Consider the following 21,824-nt stretch of genomic DNA (forward strand, 5'->3'; position numbering starts at 1 on the left):
TGACGAGCATTTGTTCCGAAAGCGTGTGCAATCCTCACCTTTTTGGCTTTTGCGCCAGCAGAATGGCGCACGAGCTTATTGATTCCTCGCCGGGCGGCGGACTCTTTTAAATGAGCGATCATGCTTTGTTAATTTGTGTGAAATCACTCGTTTACATCCCACGCGTTCAACGGGTCGACACGCCCTTTTGTACCGTTTTCAATTCTCGGCCATCCCTAAAAGATCCTTTCGGCACGCACCTGTGAACCCTTGTGCCAGCTGTCTTTGCTTACCTTCTTTCCAACTTCATTGCAGAATTGTGTTCTCTCGCAGCTTCTTCCCTGCTCATCTCAAAAAGTTCCCAAAATCGAGTTGCGATCAAGATTGATCGTTCGATGATACGGGAAATCTTCACCTGGAGAAAAGTAAAAACAATTTTCTATTATTTTTTTCGAAATCGCTCTTTCAAAAATCGTTAGGACCTACAGTCTTTCAGGAGAGTTCGAACTTTTAGTGATACATAATTCACATGCGCTTTACGTTCGGAGCGTACGGTTTTATTTTCATCTGAGTGAGCCAGCGCGTTAGCTCGCAAATATAGCGAAAGGAGGTAAAAAAGAAAGAGGTGCCCGACGTTCTTGCGCTGGTGCCTCGTTCGATCTCTCGATGGCACGGCTTTCGCGGGCGGACTTCGAAGTGGCCAGTTATTTATGGCTGGATGTATTAGAGGTGGATATAAACGTCGGTTATTGCAAACACTTAACAGTCCGTATATCAATCAGACGCCAGCCCGATGCGCAGCCCCTCGAGAGAGTGAAGAGGGTGACGTTGCGCCGCACTTCTTCCCGACGCACACCTCGCGAGGAGTGCATCATCGTCGACGCAGTTGCAGCGACGCGTTCGATGCACTCGCCCGACTGAGCGTTACGTGAGTGCACGCAACACCGAAAATGCACGCAAACATCAACGATATCTTTCCGACGATATTTATTTACTTATTTATTTCTCAATCAACTGGCTATCTCGAAATAACATTCAGATAGTTAGGGTAATTTATGTAAGAAGCAATTCCCAATTATTAGTCGAATTAAAACAATCTTATAAATTTACTCAATTAGAGATTAGGTGTAAATATCTATCTGCTCTGACTGTGTGTGTGTGTGTGTGTGTGTGTGTGTGTGTCTATTGACAGAAAAAAATTAATTTTTTTCACAAAAACACTAAACAAGTCCAAAAAATTAAATTTTTAGGAATAAAAATCTCATTTCCAATTTATTGTATTTTGTTAAACAAATATACTAATTTTTTTCTTCGGTCTTATAGTAGGTAAGAACAAAAGTTTCCGGCTTTAATTTAATATTATGATAATCCATTTAAAAAGAATACAAACTTCTAGACTTGTTTGTGTGTGTGTGTGTGTGGTTCTTGCTAAAATTTTATATTTATTTTTTATTTATTCTTTAATATTTTTCCTTATCCTTGTTTTGTAATAATAACTCTTTAAGACATGATGTCATACATGTGACATCTTTTAAAAGAGTTAAAGAAAAAATATTTCTTTATTGCGATTTCTTTGAAACCTCAACTTATTGTTAGTAGAATTTCGAATCACTGAATTCAAATTTGAAATCAAAATTTTTAGTACGGTTGACTTTGTAGGATAAATCAAAGTTTGATAAATTTTGGTTTTACGTGCCATAATAAAAAATGTCCTCTAAATATAATAAATTAAAACTTGATATTTAAAAGTTTTTAAGGTCGCTGTTTCCGAATATGAAGTCAAAATTTACAAAAATTTTTTTAATACAGGATGGCAAATCAAACATTGTATAAAATCGTTATACACTGAGAAAAAATTGTTAAATTTTAATAAATATTTGTTTAAATATTTGCAATAAAATATTTACTTACGATACATAAATATTTACTCAATAAAAAATGACAGTTAAATTAAATTGATAGTTCTTATACTAAATAAATATTTATTTATATTTAATAAATATTTCATTGAAAGTATATATTCAAACATTTATTAATTTTTTTTCTCTTAGTGTATCAATTTTGGTATGCTGGAATTTTTAGTTTGTTAATTTCGAATCTGACATCAAAATGTACAAATGTTCAAAAAACGATACCGTTACTTTTTTATTCTTGTAACAACATTATATGCGTTTACAAGTTAAATTCTTCGTATTCGTAATCAGCAATCTCAAAACTTCCTGTGCGCCAAGTTTCATAATTTGTATGTTTGAAAAAAAAGTACGTTTCAAAGGATTAATAATAATAAAGTTAAAAAAAAAAATTATTAAAAATATAAACCAATACTTTTTTCAATAATAATAAGCTAAAAGTAAACTCCTGAAAAATTCAAATAATTAATGAAAATATAAATAAAAAAGTAAAAGACGCTGTAATAAATGCGCAAAAATTTTTTAAAAAGAACGTGATCCTTACAAAAGACATTTCTAATAATTTTTTCGATGGATTAGTTTCATTCTAGTAAAGTAACAAATTTTAAATTTATATATTTTTATTTTCTGTTTTATTCTTGCTAGAACAAAATTGTTTATAATGCAAACGCTACTAAGAAAAAAATGGTTTAGCGCCATAATCAAGATTTAAAAAAAAGGACTTATTTTATTTTGTAGGAAATTATTCAATTCTATAATATATATCCTCAAAGTAATCCTCTTATATAATATAACGTGCATCCCTAACTTTGTGTAGCTATCTCACAATTGAGACGTAAAGTTTACAATAAACCTTGTATAATCGTTTATTTTACGGTGCACGCATTCCTCTAACCTGGGATTTATGATTTTTATCTCGGGTTCGGCGAACATATAGAGTGCAATCGAGAACCGCAGCGGTGCGCATTGATTGAACTATAAATGAGCATAACTGGAAACTCTCTCATTCAAAATTCACTGCTCAGCCACTCGTATCGTAAAATGTTTTTTCGACACGTCGCCGACCCCAATAAAATGGCAGCTGCCCCGAGACTTTTCACAGTGGCATTATAACACCTGTCATCTGTGGAAAACCCAACTGGGCGTGTTCGTTTCCGCGCGTGTAACACGTGAAATACCTGTCGTCCGTTTTTTAAATACAAAAGACCGAATAATTCCTCGCTTCTATTATGTTTACGTTTCCATCTCGCTATGGCAAATTGAATAATTGTAAAAATGTCCAAATGTTAAAATGCTTTTATCAAGTAAATTCATAAATGTAGCATCAAGAGATTGACGTGCGATTATCATTATCTAATTTGCACGCATCGAAGAAAAGTGTTTTCTGTACGTAATTATGATGCATGGTGAAATAATTATCGCAAGGAGCTTCATTTTTATAACTATTACGATAACTTTAACGTTAGTAATCTTGTGTTTATAGTTTTATCAATCATAAATATGTTACTGAATGTTATGAATTATGATAATTTCGAATATTAATGAAATATCAAAACACGGATGATAGAAATAAAAGAAATATTTTTCTATAATAAATGCAATTATAGATGTAGTCAATGTAACTACTTTTCAACATTCGCTTACTATTTAGGTAACAATAATAGCTAGATATAATTTGCAAGTTTAAAAGTATTTACTTATTTCTTCAGTATTCGCACACATATACAGAAGTATACGTTTTGCCCGATAGAAGGAAACACTTCAGGATGTAGCGATTTGATGTAATTGCACGTCATTAAATTCCGCGGTCTAGCGCATCTCATATCCAAACTCTCAGCTCATCCGCCTCTCTAATCCGGCTCTAATCTCCCGCCCTAATCCGGTTCGGCGTCGATTTTCTCGATCTTGGACCACCGGTACGACACCGGGAGAGGATCGAGAGGATCGTTCTCGAAGCATCGGCGCAGCTGCGCGCACGTTGCACTCGCATAATTTATGGCATCGACGAGGAGAGGCCGGAATGAAAAGGAGGGAGGGAGGAGGGATTGTGGAGTGTGAGGACGAGAAGGGAGGAGGGAGGAAGATTAACAGTAAGAGAGCGAGAGGAAGACAGGTCGGCCGCACGGACATTAAGATACCAACGAGAAGGGGCAGGGGGAGACGCGGGGACAAGCATTCTTTATGCGTTTTATCGGCCTTATCAAACGGCCGGTAGTGATGTGACTTGAGCAACTCGATGTCTTTTACTCCGCGGGCCAGCGTTTCTTTTCCTTTCCTTCTCATTCCCCTTTCCGCGTTGGAGCTGCCTGTTATTTATGAGCATAACTGGAAAATATGTTCGAGACCTGGGGATTATTCTTTGCTAAACAGGGTTACTGTATCAGTGTCATTTTAACGTTCTGATATAATAGAGCAGGCGGGCGTGTGATGTTAAATCATAATAATCTAGAACTTCATTTTTTAATTAAAAAAAAAAACTTACAATATTGTGAGCAAAAGAGTAACAACGTCTTGAAAAGTCACGAATAAGACGGAGAAGAACACGTAAACAGAAGAGAGAAATGTTACGATTGATACAAACACATAAAATGTACATTATATTAACAAGGATAGCCGGATATCTTACAAATTTTGGTAACATTCCGCCAATGGATCAAAGGGTTGAAATTGCAAGATTTTAAAATTTGAAATGATTGCACACGTGACAGATAAACAGTGCACAGTGAATGCAGTGCACAAGTCTTACTGAATCTAATAGTCGTAGAGTCTAAATACCAACTCTCTCAAATTCACAGTTTTTATTATATAATACATATTTAAGAAATAATTTTATGTGTCTTAATTTTTTAAATAATTAATTTTATTTTTATTTACAAATAAATTTTATATTTATAGAATTAAAAATCAAATTAAGAACATATAAGAAAAAATGAATATAAGAATTAAGGGAAAAAGGAATAGCGTCAACCAGTCTCAAACATTAAAGAAGGAAAGGAACTTTCTAACTTATAATCCTTTGACCCATTGGGACCTAAATGTTACATATTTTTGATCCTATATCTCACCCTATCATATCAATCGCCCTCAATATCGAAATTTCTAAAAAACTCGTGGAATATGTAACGGAATCTCTAATTCTAAAACATTTTACATCCTTCTTAGATAGGTGTAAACATTTAGGTATACTGTAAACACTTTTACTGGATTAAAATACCTTTTTCTCTTTCTCCACTATTGTGTCTGTCCATATAATCCACTGTGGAATGGAAGGATTCTAAAAGTACGAGGACTAAAATTTCGAAGACTCAGGTAAAAAAAGAAAATGCAAGAAAGATATGAGTAGTTCATATTAGTCATTAATAGCTAATTTCATTTGAAATACTTTTTTTGGTAGAACGAAGAAACTTGCTCTATTACGGAAAATTGTAGAAGAAGAATTGCCAATATCGCACTGCTTCTCATATAAAGGTAATTTAGAAATTATAAAAAATATTTTCAAGTTCTTTCCAAAACAATAAAGTATATTTTTCTTATGTAATCTTTTTGTAGGTTTTTGTATTATTATAATTATTTTTAAATAAGGAATTTTGATAAATCTACAAATGGTGCAATTTAGAAAATGGATTTCTTAAATAACTCTCTCCTGGATTAGGTCAAAATCAAGTGATTACCGTTTATAGAGTCTACACTCTCATTCCATTCCACGTAAAACTTTATTCCGATAATGTCGCAAAAATTTAAATTTAAGTTTCTTATTTTTATTTTCTATGATATATATATATATATATATATATATATGCAAAGTAACTACATATTAACATATTACATTTTTTTATTTTTAAACACAATATATTAAAAAGACATAGAAAATAATGTATTATAAAATACCATATTTAGTTATTTATTGAAAAAATGCAATACTTACGATAATCTAATAACTAATAATCTAATAACCTCGCTTATTTTCTTTTATCTTTATGTCCAATTAAAATAAAAATGAAACATAACATATAAGAAAAATTGATAAAACAAGTTTCATAAAAAAATAATAACTAATAATTGCATATAACTATTAGAGATATAAGACTACATTTGTAATACTACAGAGTAAAGATTTTTAATTTCTTTTGCAATTTGCCCTCACTTTTCTTTTTTAATAACGTTTGTATAGATATAAAGATGTAAAGTTTATAATTGATTTTGCATACTTTCAAATGTCCACTTTTTAAAGGAGCTAAAGAATGTAAGGGTTCTAATAACTATGTTTTCCTTTTATTATTTTTGGATATAGCTTGTGCATATCAGCTACTTATACATATAAATTAAATAAGCTCTAGTTTCACGTCATCGATCCGTTACGCGTCCTTTCCGGAGGACGTTCGACGACACCGAGGGGCGGCGAAAAAGTAAACCGGCCATCACAAATGCTGATACAATTTTTTGGGAGTGCAACCGCGCGGGCACTTGAGTTATTTACCGCACGTAAATGAAGATATATAGTAGGGAAAGCCTTTTTAACGACCGAGATCTTTCTCTTTCACTCTTCCCTTTCTATGTTTTCCTTCCTTCCTTTCTCCCTGTCTCTCCTCCCTCGCTCTTTTACTCTCTCTCTTTCTTTCTCCCTCTATCTCCCTTTATCTTCTCGCCTGAAAGCCATTAAACATCAACATGTACATGTTCAATGTTCTTAGATATATCATAGACCATGTGGATAGAGAATGTCTGCATTAAAATTACTCCAAGTCTCTCAACAGTTTCCGCGCACGTGTCGCGATCACTTTGACATAAATGAGCAATCGTGAATTTGCAACTCAACCGAGTAATTCAATTTGGAAGAAAAATGAATGAGCGATTGCGGATTGAAAATCCGTAAATGACAAGATTACTTTCTCTAAGGAAACAATTAGAAAGAGCAAACAATAGATAATTAAAATAACTTATTAAATATGAAATTATAAATTTTTATTCATAAAAATAAAATTTTGATAATTATTGGAATTATTAATCCTCTTTTTAATCATTTTATTTATAATTCTATTATTATGTCACACGTAGTTGAGAGAAAAAATTGTTCTGCGTAATCAGTAAAAAACCCTTCTTGAGAGTATTAAAAAGAGTGTTAAATGACTTTTATATAGCGTTTTAGACACCCTAATATGTTAATAACAGATTCCTGAGATAATTTCAAAATGAATATATAAATACATAAACTTCTTCTTATATGTATAAGAAATTTATCCACACTTAGTTTGTTACGTATAATAATTTTATATATAATATAAATATATATAAAATAAAATTCTGCATATATTTGATTTAATTAACTTAAAACAAATAAAATTTAAAAACTTTATATATGTATAATTTATTATTTATGTATAAATATATTTTATGCAATCTTTTATCAAAGACTGATTAATAAACTGCGAGAAACAGAACTGGAATCATGCTTCAAGACAAATCACATTTCATCGAAATTCCTCATTTCTTGAAATGTGATGAACGTAAGACAAATATGAAGTTAAATATCAAAATTTATCTGTTAAATCGCATTACGTCTCATCAAAACTGGTTTCAGTTGAGTTCCTCGGCGGAAATGCGATTCTAAATATGGCCCTAAAAATAAAGCGTGCGCGAGCTTTAAAGAGACGTGCGATTATCTCGAATCGAGGCTGTCAAGACTTATCTGCATCGTCTTTCGCGTCACAGATCATTGACTGAAATATACCCATATATCTGTATCATTCAGATAACCATGCTTCCCGGAAGTATACATCTTGAATTCATATTGCAAGTTAAATCAAAGGCTAATAATGTCTTAATTATCCAAATATTAACACAGAAAAATTAATATAAAAGAAAATTGCTGATATTTAAGAGAATATACTCCTCCAAGTGATAAAGTATCAATTTTTTTTTCATTTAACATTTTTACATCAAATAATATATTTAAAATATGTTTTATATATTTTTTAATTTTATATATTTAAATTTAATATTTCTTTAAATTTAGTATTCTTAATATTCTTTTTAAAATGTTTCCCAAATGATTTATCGATATTTGATAATTTGACGATGTTATTGGCAAAAAAGCAAGCATTGCAGAGGTTAAAAATCGAAGTTCAATTTATAGTACGATGTTTGTTATCATATAATTTGAAAGAAAAAAATTTATAATTATCCAAGCTATTATCATGACTCTTTGTTCATAATTATATTATACTGTTTACACTCATGTTTCGACTTGATTATAGCAGTGAAATAAGATTTGAAATGCATAGTATAGCTCTATCTTAAAAATATTTCAAAAATGCAGCAATGGGAATAAAAAATGCACTGTAATCAAAGATATTCACCGAATAAAAAACAAAGAATATTTGAAAAAATTGAAAAACAAAAATTAATCGAGGAAGCAAAAAATTTATTGTGACCTGAAATTATTGATTAGATTTAAGAAATGAAAATCGTATGATAAAAAATGTATCTACAACTGTAAAATCATTTTTTCTCGAAACCTTGTTTTTTGATAGTTTGGAAAAAGTTTTCTCTTTGAAGCGTGTGCGTGTGTTTTTTCAAGTGTATCAACAGAATTTTTTTTTTTTTTACAACTTCATAATATGTATCCTCTTTCGTTGAAATTAGCATCATTATTATGTACTTCTATTTCTATTTATATAAAAAAGATTACAAAATTTTAAATAAAGAATATAAATAAGTAAATGAAATAATTTCTTACAAAGGCTGCCATTTTGTCAATTTGAAATTTTTATTTTATTTTAGTTTCAGCAATAGCCACATTCTCTTAAATAAGGAAAGTTTTAAATTTTTTTACTTTAAAAGATCCACCATTAATCCTATTGCCTCTATGAACATTTTGCAAGCTATTAATGATCAGTGTATGATGTGTGAAGAAGTAACATCTTTAAATCTAAAAAAAAAAAAAAATATTAAGATATTATTAAAAATAATAATAAAGAGATATGCAAATGTTTAACATTAATTGATTTTTATATTTTCCTAAAAATTTTTAAAAAACCTTTTTGTGACCTCTTAAAAGATCATATCTTTTCAATTAAATTTTCTTAAAAAAAATTATATACTTATGTGTATAATTCTAATCAAAGAATATAAATAATAATATCACAAATCTCTTTTTCTATCTATACGTAAAATTAATAACGTATTTTTCAGATAATATATACGATGCAATATTCAGTTAATTTGTCTTTAATTTAATGCAATATTACATTGCGCTTATCTGTTTGCGAGTTTGATCGCCAGAGAGGAACGAGACAACGCTCGAAGGAAAAGAAGAGGAGCAGAGAGAGGAGCAGAAGTGTTTTAGTGAGGCAAAGATAAGCGGTGAATATCGCGCGACCGGAATATAGATGGTCGACGGTGATAAGGAAATGAATAATACAATGTTTTATTTGTTGCGCCCTAAAGACACCGGAAAAAGTGCATCGATAGATCTTCACGCGATAAACAGTCTCGTTATTACAAAGCTATACGTACAGAAAAAGATTTCTAAATGTGATGTCGTTACTCTCCAATGTATTATAAAATAAAATTGATATAGAGACAATCACAATTATCATTGAAAAAAGAATATTTTATTCTTCAGTGGAAAAATTCTTAAATCTAGAATCAAATAATCTCTTGGTGTTATCATCTCATTAATTTTCTCAGATTTAGATTAGGCAATAGAAGTTTGTGGCAAACCTCATAATATTTTTAAATTAATAAATTCACCTGAAGAGAATTTGAGGAATTTATTTTTCTATTAAAATACCTATCACAAATTGAGGCCTATAAAGAAGCTCGCTTCTTAGATACCAAAAATATCTCAAAATTGTTGCAATATACTTGATAAAATAGTAATTGCAACTATTTTTTATTAGTTCTCCTAACCGTTAACTTGCAGTAACTACAGTGTAATTCACTTAATTATACATTATAATTATATTAACAAAATTTGTATGATTGTTCCCTTGTAATTGTCACCACTATAATTTTTCTCTCAGTGTATAGAGAAAAATTGATTTGATTCACCTCATTCTACCCTACGACGTTTTAGTACATCCGATCTTTCAATTTGTTAGATTTTTAAACTCTTTGGTGTGTCTTCGGTATACGTACACATAACATATATTCGTGCTAGATCCCGCTATCACTCGAGATCCTGCGCACAGCATCTTCCCGCGGTTCATTCAGCGATGAAAAATGTTAAGAGACACGTACAACGTCATTGTGTCGCCAGTAACGTGAAACCTCACGGGCTCCCTCTCGCTCTTTCTCTCTTTTTCACTCCCTCTCTTTCTCTTTCTCTCCCTCTCTGTTTTTCTCCGACATAACACAAAGTTCTCGCATAACGCATGGCACGAGTCTGGGGAACGAGTGTGATAAACATGTCAGCGTGACTGGACCCCCTGCAGCGGACCCGGGTCCGCCGTCCGGGACCTGAGAGTTTGATGCCCCCGTTACCTGTGCGCCTTAACTTCAACTCTGACTCGTACAGGATTCGTGTTTTTTTCCGAAGATTTTGTTAATTTTGAACTTTCCTGCTCGCGCGCGCTTGTTAAAAAACAAACAATAAAATTACATCGCTTTCGATAGAGATAGAACAAAACAACTTTTAGTTAAATGAACATATGGTGATCAACTGTTCCGAATTATTTCTCGGTTCCTTATGAAGGCGTCCCTGAATCCTAGATGAGAGTCATTTTTGTCATAACATATAAAATACTATTTTGTAACCTAATGTACCAATAAAAAAATCTCGATTGTTTTTATTGTGTCCCAACTTATCATGTTACAAATATACATATAATAACGTAATTCAATCATTCAATAACGAATTATATTATATAACAGTAACATTATTAATTAGGAAATTTTAACTAACATTTATATAACTGTAACTTTGGTTGGAACGTAACCAAAAAAATTAGGATTTTTTCATTTGCTAAAAAGTTTTTAAGATCAATATTCCGAATTTATCTAGCAAACACAAAGTTACAGTTGTATAAACATTAGTTGTAATTTCCTATTCAATAATGTAACTGTTATATAACAAGTGTGTTATATAACAATTACATTGTTGAGTGGAAAATTACAACTAACATTTATATAACTATAACTTTGTACTTGCTGAGTAATTGATCAAAAATTTTAAAATTAATCTTAACAACACGTAACGACCTAACATTATTTGTTGTCACTTTGACATCAAAATAACGTCTTTGACGACATTTTGATGTCAAAATTACAATAAATAACGTCCCTACCTAGGAAATAACAAAGAATTGATCGTTATAAAGGTAACTATCAATTATCAATATTTTTATAAAAAGATATTAAAAATATTTGAAAGATACGTCAGTATCAAGCAATACTCAGAAATTGTTCTTTTTCTCTCTCTCTCTTTCTCTTTCTACTTATCTATCTTTTATCTATTTAATCTACAGGATTTATTAAGCTTGGTTATCTTTAGATCTTCAAATTCTTGCACCCGCGTTAATTGTCACTTTAATATCAAGTGGGGAGGGAAGTCCTCGATTGCCACAGATCGCCATCGAGCTTAAACGCGGCAAGTGCACAAATCACGACGTAACGCGCCGATCTCTTCAGGGCCCCGTCGTATTTTTCGTCGACGTAATGCCCGATGACAGCCGTGGCAGTTAAACGTGCATCATCGTCGTATATCGACGCGGATGCCTCGTTGCCTCTGTATCTAACTTCACCGCTGGGCGATAAGGCTTCTTATTAAATATCCCATAAAGAGCAGCCGTGCGTTTTCCTGTCCTTACTCAGTCGACTCAGTCTCTCTTTCGGCTCTACCTCGCTTCTTCCCCCTAACACTCTCTTTCTCTCCATCTTTCTGACTTTCTGTGAGAGGAGGAGGACAGCGATCATCCATGATCGACATGGAGGGCCCATAAACGCGCGGCACGGAATGTTGGTCATCGTGCCGCCCCGAGCACGGAATCGGAATCGGTGGCAGTACAGCAAATCAGACATTTTATTCAACATAACCGCCAGTCGGACCGACAGCTCTTCATATGGGTTATCTCCTTGCACCGCGTCGCCGCTCTAAATGCAGTCTTCAAACGCCGCGTCGGGCCCCGCAGTGGGAATGCGGTCCCAATAGCGCAGTGATACTCAAATCGCGCGAACGTCGCCTATATTTAGACATGGCGACACGTTGTGCCAGGGCAATCGCGTCAATTAAATTACAGAGGATTTATAAATCAAAAGGATTTTAATACCCTTAAACTAAATTCTATATTAATTATACATATTTGGAATCACCTGTGTCCTAGCAACTTGTCTTTTCGAAAAAAAGAATTTAATTAACAAAATCAATTTTTTTACAAAATACTTGAAGAGGAACTTAATTACTTGATCATAATCTAATGTCACGTTTTTCCTAAAAAAAAAAAAAAATGGCAGTTAGATCATTCTATGTGTAGCACAAAAATTTGTGATCTGATTGAAGATCTCATAGAGATCGCGAGGCGTACTATACGAAGATCGGTGAAACTCGTTGAGTTAAATTAACCGAACATAAAGTAGCGAATTTACTGATTTCCCCCGCAGTCGCCGTCAGTTTTCTGTTTCGCCGTTCATCAGATCGTGAACACGCTGGTTTGAGAAGCGCTGAATGAATCGGCCACATTTCGTTGCTGCCGCGATTATACGCCGCGGGTGCGGCGCGGTGCCGTTTGTAACCGGCAACTCCGATCCGAGTATGCGAACGACATATCGCCGGCGACATATTACACCGAGTGTTATACCGCAAATATATTTTGCGCAGGAGAATTTTCAGCGGGACCACTCGGATGCCAATGAGGGTCCTCGCCGATCGCGCCGGAACGCTTCCTCGAACTTTCAAAAGTCTGGAGGACATGTTTTTTCAATTGACCGTCAATTCGCGATTTCTTTTGATCTTTTTCGAAGCGAGAAACAAATAATGTAGACTGGTCGAAATTGAGAGAAGAAAGGTATCCGATAAAATTCGATATTGGAAAAAGAAGAAATGGTCGCAAAAGAAAGACAGCAAAGCCACGGCTTGTTGTACAAATTTATTCTATCTTCTGCTCAAAAAGTACTCGGAATTGTCTATTTAAACGAAGCGGTTGAATCGAAATCGAAAAAAATTAATGCATATTAAAAAAATAATGTAATGTGTCTTAACACTTTTTTATATAATTAATTTTAATTTGCTTTTATTATTTACAAGTAAATAAGTTATAAAGTATGCTTTGTAGAATTATAATTCAAATTAAAAGAGAAGAAATAAATATATTTAAAGAAAAAAAGAGATATTGTCAGTTAATCTCAAATAACAAAGAAGAGGAGAAAACTTTGTAACTGCGACCCTTTAACATTCGATAATATCGGGTATTATTTTTTGATATAAAAATCGATATATTATCGAACTTCGCGATCAAAATTCGCGAGATACACATACTTGAATCTCTCCTTAAGAAAGCAATTATAATTTAAATATATACTTTCATACATATTTTCTTTAAAACTATACCATACCGAATCTGCATAGTTATAAATGTTAAACCTTGCGCAGCAAGCCATAGCTTTGATACCATTTCTTTTCTGCGACGAATATTCGATATCTAATCGTCCGCAAGTCCCTCAACGCGACCCCATCTCCGGCAATAGCTCGCTGCTGGAAAAAGCTATCGCGAGCAATCGTTTGCGATTCGTTCGCGCCGCGAATTCACTCCCGTGCAGGATATACATCCGCGCTTCCGCTGCAACCGCGGCGAGGATTTATCGTCTACAACCGCCTCGTTGCAACTGTACCGTGAAATCTACGGGCGGAGTGTGTGTATTGGTCGTTCTTTTTTTGCCGCCACATGGGGAGGAACGAAAAACGTTGGAAAGAAGCATTTTTACGATCTGTCCCCGATACGCTTCATCCTTGTCTCTTGACCTTGCCTCTCTCTTATTTTTGTTAAAAACGAATTTCGAAAAGCTCCGAACTTTACCAAACTCTAGGTACGGAGTTAAAAGTCGAGTTAAAGATGTTTTGGTTCAACAATACCAGCTAAAAATTATCGAAATTTAAAAACTATAAGCTTCTTTAATTTATTCTTTTTTCCTATTCAACAACAAAAATATCGCGAATATCCTAATTTGGCCCTAAAATCGACTGCAAAGAAGAAAAGAATAATAAGTTTGGCTTGCCACGATTTATGTAAAGAAAATGACTTTTTGCTGCAATTTTAAGTAAATAACTTACTCAAACGAATAAATGGATCCAAATAATTTTTTACATAAAAATTTATTAACGTTTTATTAATGTATATATAAAATTTAATTCAGTTTGTATTAACGTCATTTCCTCATCACAAATACGTACAAGGTTCGATTTCATATAAAAATCAAAACAGCAAACAAAATAAATAAACTAAAAAAAAATTATGTTATAATTTTACATAGATATTGAATGTAATAATCTTAACAACACTTGATATCATATGATATTATACGAATATTCGTGCGATGTTGTGATGTCGCACGTATATTCGTGCGATATTCATGCAATATGTGCCTGTTATATCATATTCCTGTTAGGAAATAGAACAATCTATGAAATTGATGAATTTTTGGTATAATACTTTGAGATGTGAGGCCTTAAACACAGGATGATGATTACTTAAAGACAATATAGAACTTCCCGGCTCCAAAGAACCGGAACTCATAAATATGCACCTTTGTCAAGCGATTAACACATCGCGCGGAGTTGCTTCTGGTTACACGCGAACGAATCGGAGCGTACCCCCATCGTCTGATTGTGAGCCTCAGGGACTTGCAGATCTAGCCGGACTTAAGCCGGTCGGGTCAGTGAACATTCACACGCGAACAGCACCGCGACGACGCTGGAAACAACAGCAACGAGCAACGGAATCAGGGAGCCTTGGCTGGCTGGTGAGCTAGCGGTTCGTTCAGATCTAGATCCCAGATTTAACTGCAGATATTAATTAGGCGAGCACTGCTCGCGAGCATTCGTGAATTCTAACGGCCTACGTAACGGCCAAACGTATGTACAAATTTCGTCTTTAGACCGAAAGGCGAATATTCGCATGCGAATAGCAAAATAACTCTCACAGTCTTAGATCTCCCCATTTACCTATCTACCTATTTATCTCTATCTCCTGCTCCTTCCATCTTCGGATAGACGACGCCTGTGAAATGAATTCTTGGTGTTCAAAGTATTCATTCATATGTCCTAAGTATTCGGTGCATTTCATTATACGAGGATTACGAGGGCATTTCAGTGTGTAATCACCGGGACATTCCCTATAAATTTATAAGAATTTGCACGCTAAACCTCTTATTGCACGCTTCAGTCCTCATCAAGATCGGAAGCGCTTCTGGTGCGCGCTCTTCAAAGAGATTTCCGGTGCGCGTCAATCGAAGCAGACGCGCACCGTCCGTCGCATCATATTATCGCCCGTGAGGGGAAGGGGGAGCTGTGGTGGGATGATTTTAAAGGGAGGAAGGTAATTTTCAGAGGTAATTTCCGAGCATGAACGCGAGAATGGGAAGCAGCTCGGGTGCGTCTACCGTGTTCCTGTCATCGACGGATCGCGCTTCGCTATCTGATGGTGATTATGCGAGAGCGGCGTACAGCTGTGTGTGCGCGCGCACAATGTATAATAATAAAAAGGCCGGCGCGTCTTAACACACGGCCAACAAATATGCATTAGTTGCATTCGCGTGCATGTCCCGCGAACGCGCTATGTGAACGTATTGTGTTATACCGGGTGGCTTAGGAGAAGCTCGGTATACGCGTCGCAAGGGATGTGCCACCTTGGAACGAGTTGAGGATTTCGGATTTACTCGAATAAAAAATATTACTGTGTACATTACAGTGAGAAAAAATGGTTAAATTGACTAAATAATTGTTTAACTTGATCAAATTTCTTTAATTCAATTGTTTATGTATTTAATTCGATACATGAAGTATTTCAACTTTAATTTTAGCATTTACATATTTAATTTAAATATCTATAAATTTAGGTTAACCTTTTGCACTCTTATGTGACTCAGTTTTTATCTCAAGAGCTTCTTTGTCGAGTCTTACTCAATATAAGAAATGAAATTAATGAAATTGATGAAATGTGGTTCGAAGTGCAAAGGGTTAAATCCATAAATATTTGAAATAAAGAAACTTAATCGAGTTGAAAATTTTATTCAAGTTAACAACTTCCTTTTTTCAATATACTTTTCAAAAGTTTCGTACATTTGAGATTTTCTCGCACTTTACAAAAAGTTAAGAATAAAAAGTTTTTAAAAAAAGAAAAGTTATGCGACTCGAGCACATTATAACAAAATAAATGTTTCCTCTTTTTTCTTTTTGTCGTAAATTCTTTAATTTCAAAGTTAAAAAATATTTTATAAATAATAAAAATATTTTATAAGAATCTACACAAAGAGTATTCTGTATCGTTGAAAAATCATCACATTAATTTAAAGAAAACGTTTTAAAGTTTAGGAAGCTTATTTTAAAATAATTTTTTCATTAATTTTGTTCAATTATGTTTCATCAAATTACAGTTTTTCAAAGTAAAATTCAAAGTAAAAAATATTCTTAGAATACGAATTTCCAATTTTATATAATTTAGGATCAAACTATCGCAAAAAAATTCAAAATTTTAATTTTTCTCTTTAAAATGCATTTCTGAAAATTTCTCTTTACAATTACTTTTAATTGAGTTTTACTTAACTTTTAAAATACGAGAAAACTTTAGGCGTACTGAAACTTTAGACGGATAAGACATATTCTTTTTCTATTTATACATAAGGGCGATTATAAGTCGCAAATACTTCCGAAAAAATTTCAATAGAAAATTTACTATTCAGAGATATTTCATTTGATTTAAAAGACTTTTTTCTGCTTAAAAATTAAAGGCGATCTACGATAAGTATCAAATACTTTATTGCCAGTCGCAAAACGATTGCGACAGCCAATCAGAAGCGTCTATTGTACTAAAAGTCTTTTAAGTCGAATAAAACGTCTCCGAATAGTAAGTTTTCTGTTAAATTTTTTTTCTGAAAGAAATGTTAAAATATGTAGGGCATTCTTGACGATACACTCCACTTCTTTACGTTTCATCTTGAATTGTAAATACTTTGCTGATGGAAAGTACTGATTAAATTCTTTCGTCCAAAAATTGAAACAAAGGAATAGAACAGAAGAATAAAAGAAGCAAAGTTAAATTCTCGGATTTTCATCAAAAAAATATATTTCGGCTGTCTCGTTTTTTGAGCCACCCTGTATTTATCTTTCATAGGAAGTCGGCAGGAATCAACCACGCGATAACCTGGCGTCTCTGATTGGTAATTAAACGCATGACAGCCGACCGCGTTTTCATCGCCCGTTTTTTCATGATTTTTCTATTCACTCTCCTTATCTCCTAGCCGAATCTCTTTTTCGAATTAAAACCTTTGCTGTAATTATTCCCGACAATTTAATTTAAGATTTAATTGCAATGTATTTAGCATCAAATCTCGTACTGGCCGCGATACTATCTCGAAATATGCACCCCGATCATTTTGCTAATTCCTTTATTAATCTGTGTTAAAATGCATATACATTTTGGATTATGTAGATTTCTAATATGTTTCATAGTAAATAGGCAATTTGCGTATATCAAATTTCTCAATCTTGCAATGACAAAATTAATCTCTTCCGAATTTTAAATCGTAAATTTTCTAAACATTATTTCCACCAATTAAATTAACTTTAATCTCGATTTAACTTATTTTTTATTTTTCTTTCTATTTTTTTTTTCTTTTCCAAATCTCAGAACTAACGGTAAGAAACGGGCCAAAGTAAACGCTGCCGAATTCTTAATTTGCTTGCTCCACGTTTTATAGCTTCCGATTCTTCTTATAAGTCGTTTTCCGCTTTCTGTGTATGCTTAACGATGTTACTATACGACTAGACTTGGAAAGAGAGAGTTAACCGACGATAAATGAAACGGCGACGCGTAATTGCGAGAGCCACGGGACCAACAAATTTATTCCGCTTCTCGGGAATCCGACACGCGTTGCTTATTATCGTTTACAAAAATGCCGCACGCTTCTCGCTTGGACGTTGGCATTTCCTTAATTGTTCTCTTTATCCAAAAGCGAGCAGCCGCGTGCTCATCGATGCCCAAAAAACGGCTGGAGCGTGCAAGCCATTCATGACGGAACGAAGACCAGGCTAAAATTTACATTTCCCAATCGCGTTTCGCATTTTCACTTGTTAGCACAGTGAAAAATTTATACGATATTAATTTAGATATAATATTATATAATAAAATGTACAAATGTTTCTATGTACCTGATATATACAAGCTATGACGTAATTTATTACGATACTCAGAGAAAAAATCAAGAGAAAAGAGATTTAAGAAACTTCAAGTTTGCACAAACAAAACATTTGTTAGAGTTTACTCTCAAAATCATGATGACAGATTTCGAAGAATTTTCCAACATTAAAATATATAATTTTATATTAGAATTAGAGGTACGAATAATTCGAATTTGAATCAAATCGAACAGTAAATTCGATTAGATGCAATTTTGAATTTAAAAAATTCGAATTTGAATTATTCAATTTCGAATTATTTGATTTTAAATTAATCGCCTATTTCAATTGTTTTATTTACATATTCTGCGTGATCAATCTTGTCAGCGGGTATTAATTTCGTATCTGATTGTCGATTTTTTAAACTTTACTACCGTTTATAAATTCTATTTTTAAACTATTAAAGATGTGTATATATGATAAGTTTATATCATTATTTTATAAAATTTAGAACAAATTCTAAAATTGCTTCATTATATTTTTTTAAAATAAATACTATCTCACTTGCGTAGTAATATTATAATACATGCTTATTCATAGGTATGATACACTTAATATCTACAGCATCTATTATAAATTTTTACTTATATCATTTTTTTGTAATTATTTTCTATAAGTTCTGCTATTAAGTATTTCTATTAGAAAATATTTACAACGTTATAATATTCTACAAAAATGAAAAAATTTTTTTATTTTTAAATTAACACACAATGTAAATTCGGGAAAAAAATGATTTAAGCTTGATTCGATATGAAAATTTCGAATTTGATTCAATTCGAGTTCGAAAATGTCATCAAAGATTCGATTCAATCTCAAAAACTTGGTTCCCAAATTTCTAATTAAACTAATAATTTTAGTAAAATTTTTGTAAATTTTAATAAATTACCAAATTTTATTAAAATACAAAATTTATCCGTAACCCACAATTGCCATAGTTTTGAGGATAAATTTGAAGAAAAAAATTCTCCCAGTAGTGTAAAAATATTAACCATCTAAAACACGAACAATACGAGATTTTAAGTCCGTAGATTTTTATTCCAGATTCACAAGTTCTGAGCTTCCAACTTGCGTGTATATTTACGAGATATGCACGTACGCACATTAGGGAGAGCTCTTGCATAGTTTTCCATTTGTTATAAAATGCGCGCAAGTTTCGCACGAAAGATGTGCGTACATCAGCTGCTATCACGGCGCCGTCCGCTCAATATAAGCGTTACAAGCGATAACAATTACGTGTATCGCTAATTTTATGTGCGAGCCATTCTTCATGACCGCGGCGGCAATAAATATGAGCTGCCAGAAGTTACCTATCTAGTTCGCGGCTTCCTATTAAACGGCAGTGTGAACCGTGTCCCTCGCACGTTACGCGTTTGCATTTTATACGAGCTTGAACTTGTAATACGCATTCATATAAATGCAGACGGGATGCCCGGCCGCGGAAGGTGTACATCAGCAACGGGATTCTTTTTCCCCCTTGAGGGGAATTCAGAGGGGACATTTCTATAAAACACACGCTTCGGCGCTATCTGGATCGGCATCAGTATACCAAGGATATCCTGTACGTTCATCTGATTGTATGGCGGTGGTCACTGTTGATAATATTCTTGTACATTAACTTCCAGCGGTCTTCTTACGCAAAAATTTGCCGATCGCTCGATTGATCGAACAAGCTTTCAATTTCGAAACTTTTCTTCATGGGAGACACGCAAGAAATTTGATTGTCAAATTATAGATCTTGAATTATTGTTATGAACTTACAATTAGTATTCATTCTTATTTATACAAGTTATGTCATTTTGATTCCTTGAAGTTAAATTAGTGCTTTTTAGTCAACATAAATAAACATCTCATTTGTGATGCTGGACCTGTGTCCAGCATCAGTGCTCATATAGAAAAAGATTTCTACATCCAATGCTATTACTCTTTCATAAAATAAAATTGATATATCATAAGAATAATAATCTAAGAAAATTAATAAGACATCTTGAAGATCATTTTATTTTAAATTTACCAATTTTTCCATTTAACGATAAAATATTCTCAAATCTTCATGCTGCTCCATTAATTTTTTCAGACAGATTTAGATTAGCCAACGGAAATTTGTGGCAATCTCATATTTTCGATTGACGAAGACATTTTTTTCTTACAAGACCACAAAGACCCACGCTTCTTAGATACCAAAAATATCACATCTAGTAGCGTACAGGCGCATAAGGTGTTATTTTACACGTAAGCAAAGATTGCTGAGTTTTCCGTAAGGGTATTATTTAGTACCTATTTTCGAAATAGTAAATCGATCAATCACAATAAAGCAGTGATACGATAATATAAGTAGTAGCAAATGCCTATTGTAAAGAATGTCAGTTTCCTCACTACTTACATTATTTCATGTGTCACTAGCCAAACGCACGCTGTAGTCAATGCATTTCGAAAAGGAAACACAAGAATGAGAGTAAGAGTGAGAGAGAAAAGAAGGAGGACGAAAAGGGGAGGATAATGTATAATGTCTTTCTAAAATCGAGAAAGGCAATCGCTTCTCTTCTTCATTCCTCCCTACTTATTAAACAATTAGACAAGAAAAGTGTCCAATTCACTATTGTCTATTTCTTACTAAATACTTTTTACGTTTTCAACAGAAATGTGGAGACTGCACATGTAAGTCTACGAAGCGGTTCTTCCAGAGCAGCTCTTCACAGACCGCGACTCGCAGAATCGCGGTCGTCGTGTTCTCTCGGTCGCACGCCAAGCGTAAAGAGCACAGCAAATATCACCCGTGGATTCCGCCCGCACTTCCTGCTATATTAAATCTCGAGCGAATCGTGAGTCCCGTGGGGAAATTGCCACGGGACACGCACGCGGTCGTCCATCTCTCGGCGTGTCAGTGCATCGAAACGACTCGGATCACGAAGTCCGCGAGAGAAATACGGGATTATGTGGGTATGTGGGACTCACTGAGCTTGCGAATCCCTTCGCCTCTCAGTTGCAGTCTCCCATGCCACCTGTAATCGCGATTAGTTCTCTATGGCCCGATGCGGTTCCGCGTTATCTGTATCGCGCGATTAATTAGCGCAAATTTAAGAAGTTACGTGCCGTATATTTGTTTCCTTTCCTGTAAGCGTCGAGATTCCATCTCGAGGATGCAAAAGTCGAGATAAAGGATGTGTAGGCGGGAATACGTAGACATTATCTGTTTTATATATATTTGTTATAATTTAACATGCTATGAGCACGTTATCTATTATAGTGTATTTCTGTTACAATATTTATGGTAATTTCGGATTATATCTGAAACTTTATTTATCAAGTATTATTTATTATATTTAAGAAAAATCAACAATACCAATAAAATTTGCATACTCTATTACTATAAAAAAATTAAAAATACAAAATACGTTTTAATTTTCTTATACTTTAAAAAAATATAAAAGTTTAAAGAAACTCTTGTACTTTTATCTTACATCTCATAAGAATGGAATATGTGACCGCTCATATGATATATGACTGAATAAATTTCCAGTATATTCGTACGATATCATGTGATGTTAGCG

The 21,824-nt window shown here is 33.4% G+C and overlaps 1 protein-coding gene across 1 annotated transcript in view; it reads left to right on the forward strand.

Moving 5' to 3' along the window:
* The window catches only part of LOC120359310, a 33,456-nt gene extending 11,854 nt beyond the window's left edge, over positions 1-21,602 (forward strand). The window contains exon 2 of the mRNA XM_039456371.1: positions 20,913-21,602. Coding sequence (XP_039312305.1) covers positions 20,913-21,081 — 169 coding nt within the window. The 3' untranslated portion in view covers positions 21,082-21,602. The remainder of the gene's footprint in view (positions 1-20,912) is intronic.
* The last annotated feature ends 222 nt before the right edge of the window (positions 21,603-21,824 follow it).

The sequence above is a fragment of the Solenopsis invicta genome, chromosome 13, assembly GCF_016802725.1.
Source record: "Solenopsis invicta isolate M01_SB chromosome 13, UNIL_Sinv_3.0, whole genome shotgun sequence".
Taxonomy (NCBI): Eukaryota; Metazoa; Arthropoda; class Insecta; order Hymenoptera; family Formicidae; genus Solenopsis; species Solenopsis invicta.